Here is a 4954-nt window from a genome sequence, read left to right as displayed (position 1 = left end):
TGCCGGTGCCCCTGGGCCGGCTCTTGTGCGGGTGACACATGAGGTTTCTCGAGCGAGATGAGCGTGGCCGTTGCCAGTACCACCTGACTGGCCTTCGTGCGGGTGACACGTAAAAGCACCCACTACACTCTCTGAGTGGTTGGCGTTAGGAAGGGCATCCAGCTGTAGAAACACTGCCAAATCAGATTGGAGCCTGGTGTAGTCATCTGGTTTCACCAGTCCTCAGTCAAATCGTCCAACCCATGCTAGCATGGAAAGCGGACGTTAAACGACGACGTATGTGTGTGTGTGTATGCATGTCTTTGTCCAACAACACTACTTGACAACCAGTGTTGATTTGTATATCTCCCTGTAACTTAGCAGTTTGGCAGAAGACACCAATAGAATAAGTACCAAACTCATAAATACCAGGATCAATTTGTTCTTCGAAAACCCTTCAAGATCAAGCCCCAGTCAAATGACTGAAACATGTAAAAGATAAAAGACAAATAGAAAAGTAGTTCTAATGGTTCTTTTACCATTTTTGTAAATAATTGTAAGCAGCAGATCATTTGACAGCCGACTGTCTTCCGGTTTCTTCAAAGGTGTGGCCAAGTCAAATAAATTACGTAGTTTTGGTGAAGGTTTCTTCTCGACAGAAGAATGAACATATATAGTAGGCTTAACTTTCAAACTTCGTGAGAGTTCTTGATATAGAATAAGTATAGACAACGGGATTGAATTCGGGTCAACACCAATCACTAAATCTTGAAATTTAACATTCTGTAGAATAAAATAAAATAAATTATATAAATACAAGAAAAAGAAATCACACATCATTATTAAGTTTATTATTCTGTAGTTATTAGGTTATCCTTTTGTAACCATAATTCAAATGAAAAATAAAACACGAGGCATTTTCAGCCATAGGAAAATATTATCCTGCTTGGTAACAAGTGAGGGTTGGTGACAGGAAGAGCATGTGGCCACAGAAAATCTATTCCAACGAATTTCATCTGACCCATGAAAGTATGAAAAAAATGGGCATTATAAGAATGATGATGGTCATAATGAGGTGTGTGTGTTTCCATGCATCTTTGCATCAACCCTGCTTGGGCAACAGTGGCATTTATTTCCTGCATAATCAACATGTCTGGCAGCTTGATAGTTCAACATACAAAGTTGTGGAATAAAGAATCTTACTTGAAAAGAAAGTAAATGTTAACACCAAGAAAGACATCCATCCCTAGAATACTACTTGAAGAGGTTTCATCCAACACATGTCAACAGAGAAAAAGCAGGCCAAAGAGCAATGATGATGACAATGATCAGAAAAGCCCTAACATGAAGTTATCATTGCATGTTTTCTTTCACAGAAACAGAGGTCATATATTGATATATATTTTTTCTGTTTCCATTTTCTCATCTCCATATATAAAGAGAGAAGAGAAAGATAAGTGATTGGTGTATGGTTAAAGATCAATGCTCTACTATTCCATTCCTTTTATGTCCAGTTTTTCTATGCAAGCATGAGTTAAATGAAAATGTAATGTGATGCATTGCTTTACAGCTAAATGCCCTTCCTGACACTAACCCTAAACAGTTTTACAAGTAAGAGATCACTTATTCTACAGTTTCAAAGGCATGAAGTGCCCAGACAAATTGTTGACAGGAGAAACTGACAACACCACAAACTACAATTTGGCACAAATAGCTGCAGATGTAAACACATGCATGCATGCACACACACAACAATTTTCTCTCTCTTCCTGTTTACCAAAACCAGTTACAAGGCTTTTAAAGGTGCTCTACAGCAGGACTGAACCTAAAACATATGGCTGGGAAATAAACTTCTCAACCACACAGCCATGTCTGTTAACACAGAAACCATCTCCAGAATGAGATAATTTTATTTTCCTCAGTTAACTCATTTAAAAGATTAACCATTAAACAAAGAATACCATTGCAAAACTTAGTTCTAACATTTCACACAAATAGTATCCATGACAATGTTTTGTAGCATTTTTTTTTTATAGAAAAGAGACATCAAAGAGCCAAATTGAAACTGTACTTACATCTAGAACAGGGCCCGATGTCTGACTACTCTCCTGGCATTCACTTCCACATGACATTTTATCTAATTCATCTTGTATTCTTTTGAGTCGAGCAAAGATAGCAGCTTGTTGCATCTCAAGTTGAGAAATTGGGTCAGTCAGTGTCTTCATGTGGAAAAGGAAAAAAAAACAAAAAAACAATATAACAGAAATAAATCAAAACTAAGAAAGCATCTGAAAGTTAAATCCAGAATCAATATAAAAGATAACTAAAATAAACAACTCCTTTTGTATTAATTCTTACACTTCAATATTTCTGAGAAATAATCACAAAAACAAAGTTGGAGGAGTTGGACAAAAAGTGTACAATTGTCATCCAGAATGTTGATCATTTTCTTGTAATTTGTGTAGTTTATAGCCCTGGGTCTAACATGATTAACCGATCAACCAGATCTATGATCAAAGGCATTCCAAATATGACTGTCTTTATACCTGATAGTATTTCCATAACCATATTATCCACTGTTTTTTTCTTCTTTTTTTTTCAAAGCTAATAGGATGTATTTGAAGATTTGACTACTCTTTCTGGTAGGTTGAATACCACATAGAGGCTCCCTCATATTGTGCTATACTCTGTCCACCACTTAATGCTTATGACTTTTCATTCAACCAAACTGCAAATAAACATGGTAGTAACTTTCTCACTATGTAGGAGAATACTACAAAAATTAACACATATTTTCTTAGGTTTAAGTATTTCTTCTCCATTATCGATATTGAAGTCCTGATTAAGGGTTGTAGGTGATGAGTGTTGAGAAACGGTAATGGTAAATTCCATATTAAATTCATCCCACAAAGGTATTTACAACCAAGCAGATATACTACTGAACTGCAACTAATTCCATGATAATAGTTTACAAGACAGTCTCATCAGTAAATGAAATTTTTAGAAACACATTAGAACAAGTAAACTGGAGTAGTTTCCCTTTGCCTGCACCAAGTAGCCATAAGCCCCCTAATATTTTCATCATTTTACGGGGGGAAAATATGGGTATGAAACATAAGCCATAAATAATGAGATCATTTGTGATATAAATGAAGTAAAATTAGCTTTAACAGATAATCAAAACTGACAGTTTATCGAGCATGTTTTCTAATCCATAGCACCTTTTAAAAAGGGTAAAGATTAAACTTATGCGCTTTCATTACAACTTACAGTGTCTCTATGCACTTATACATGCTGCCCTTGTTTCAAACCGATTTGAAAATAATGAAGAATTTAGTCAAATAATTTTGTGTTTATCAATCTGATGTCAGGAACATAAATTGACATAACATTTTGAAGGAATTTTTAATTTAGATTACTTTGAACCCGGGAATTTGTATTATAGAACCAGAAGTAGCCTCAGGCAGATTGATATCAAGAGGGTTAAGCAAATTTCACTGTTTTTACACAAAAATTTTAGGTTAGCTTTGCATTCCTAAAGAAAACATCACAAGGATATACATGTATATGTTTGAATGTATGCACACACACACAGAGGGAGTGTTGCAGGCAGAGTGGTTGGTGTCTTTCTCAACTGTGCCCTAAAGCTGGTGAAGTTGTAGAAATTCTGCAGCAACCACTTGACTTTTCTTGGAGTGGTGGCAAATAGCCGAATCCTGCTGCCATACATATGAAACCATTCAACAAAACCTAACGCCTTTCTTGATCACAAACATTTTCATTTTATTTTCCCTTGTTATCCACCACAATTTGCTAGAGATTACCTTTATTACTTTTCCTTCAATAAATGGAAAACATCTCTTTACTTGGACAGACTAGCAGCCATCTACCACAAACTAAACATTCCAAGATAACAAAACTAAAACTATTATCTGTGCTATTTACCTCAGTCAGCCGTACTTAATACAGATGGTCCTTCTGAGTACTGTCATCACCATTTTGCTCAAGTAGGGACAAGTGTAGAATATCAACATTCATCAACATTTATATACATCATTTTAATGCCCACTTTTCCAAACTTGCAGGAGTCAGAAAAAATTTGCTGAGGTAGATTTTTTATGGAGGATGCCTTTCCTGTTGCAAACCTCATACTTTTCTAAACAAAGCAGTATTTACCCATAGCTGGACTTGTTTTCACAGAAGATTGAAAGTATGTGACAGTACTTATATGATGGTGATGCTCATTTACAACTATCACGAACGCGCACATACACACAAAACAATTTTCTTTCAATTCTGTTAATTAAATCCACTCACAAGGCTGTACATGTATATAAATGTTGATGGCCAAAGGCTATGGTAGAAGACTCTTGTCCAAGATTCCATGAAGTGAGACAGAACCCAAAACCAAACGGTTTGGGAAGCAAATCTCTTCGCTAAACAACCATAGGTTTTCGGCAGTTTCCATCTACCAAATTAACTCACAAAGTATTGGTCAACCTGAGGCTATAATTGAAGACACCCAAGGTGCCATGCAATGGGACTGAACCTGAAAACATTAAGTTCCAAAGAAAACTTCTTAACCACACAGTCGTGCCTGTGCCATAGTATTAACATATTTAATGACTGAAAGATTACAAATAATAAAAACCAATTTCAAGAGAATCTTATAGTTTGAACCAGTGAACTTTGGTCAAGAATTTCAATACTCTAACTACACTGCCACAACAACAAACATCATGTGTGTGTGTACACATACACAGGTACTCATCATTTACATTATTTAATGTCAGTCTTCCATGCTGGCATGGGTTGGGTGGTTTGACAGGATCTGGTAAACCAGAGGACTGCACCAAGCTCCACCAACTGCTTTGGCATGGTTTTTACAGCTGGATGCACTTTATGATGTCAACCATTTTACACACTGGACTGGATACTTTTTACATGACAATATATATATATATATATATATATA

General features: G+C 36.0%; 1 protein-coding gene across 1 annotated transcript in view; it reads right to left on the bottom strand.

The window, feature by feature from the left end:
• The window catches only part of LOC106883068 (aminoacyl tRNA synthase complex-interacting multifunctional protein 2), a 26351-nt gene that overhangs the window by 4001 nt on the left and 17396 nt on the right, over nt 1–4954 (bottom strand). Inside the window, exons 2-3 of the mRNA XM_014933944.2 lie at nt 2055–2198; nt 519–762 (exon numbers count right to left, since the gene is read on the bottom strand). Of these exons, the coding sequence (XP_014789430.1) occupies nt 519–762; nt 2055–2198 (388 nt within the window). The remainder of the gene's footprint in view (nt 1–518; nt 763–2054; nt 2199–4954) is intronic.

This window comes from Octopus bimaculoides, chromosome 4, assembly GCF_001194135.2.
Source record: "Octopus bimaculoides isolate UCB-OBI-ISO-001 chromosome 4, ASM119413v2, whole genome shotgun sequence".
Taxonomy (NCBI): Eukaryota; Metazoa; Mollusca; class Cephalopoda; order Octopoda; family Octopodidae; genus Octopus; species Octopus bimaculoides.
This window is presented reverse-complemented; position numbering and strand designations above follow the sequence as displayed.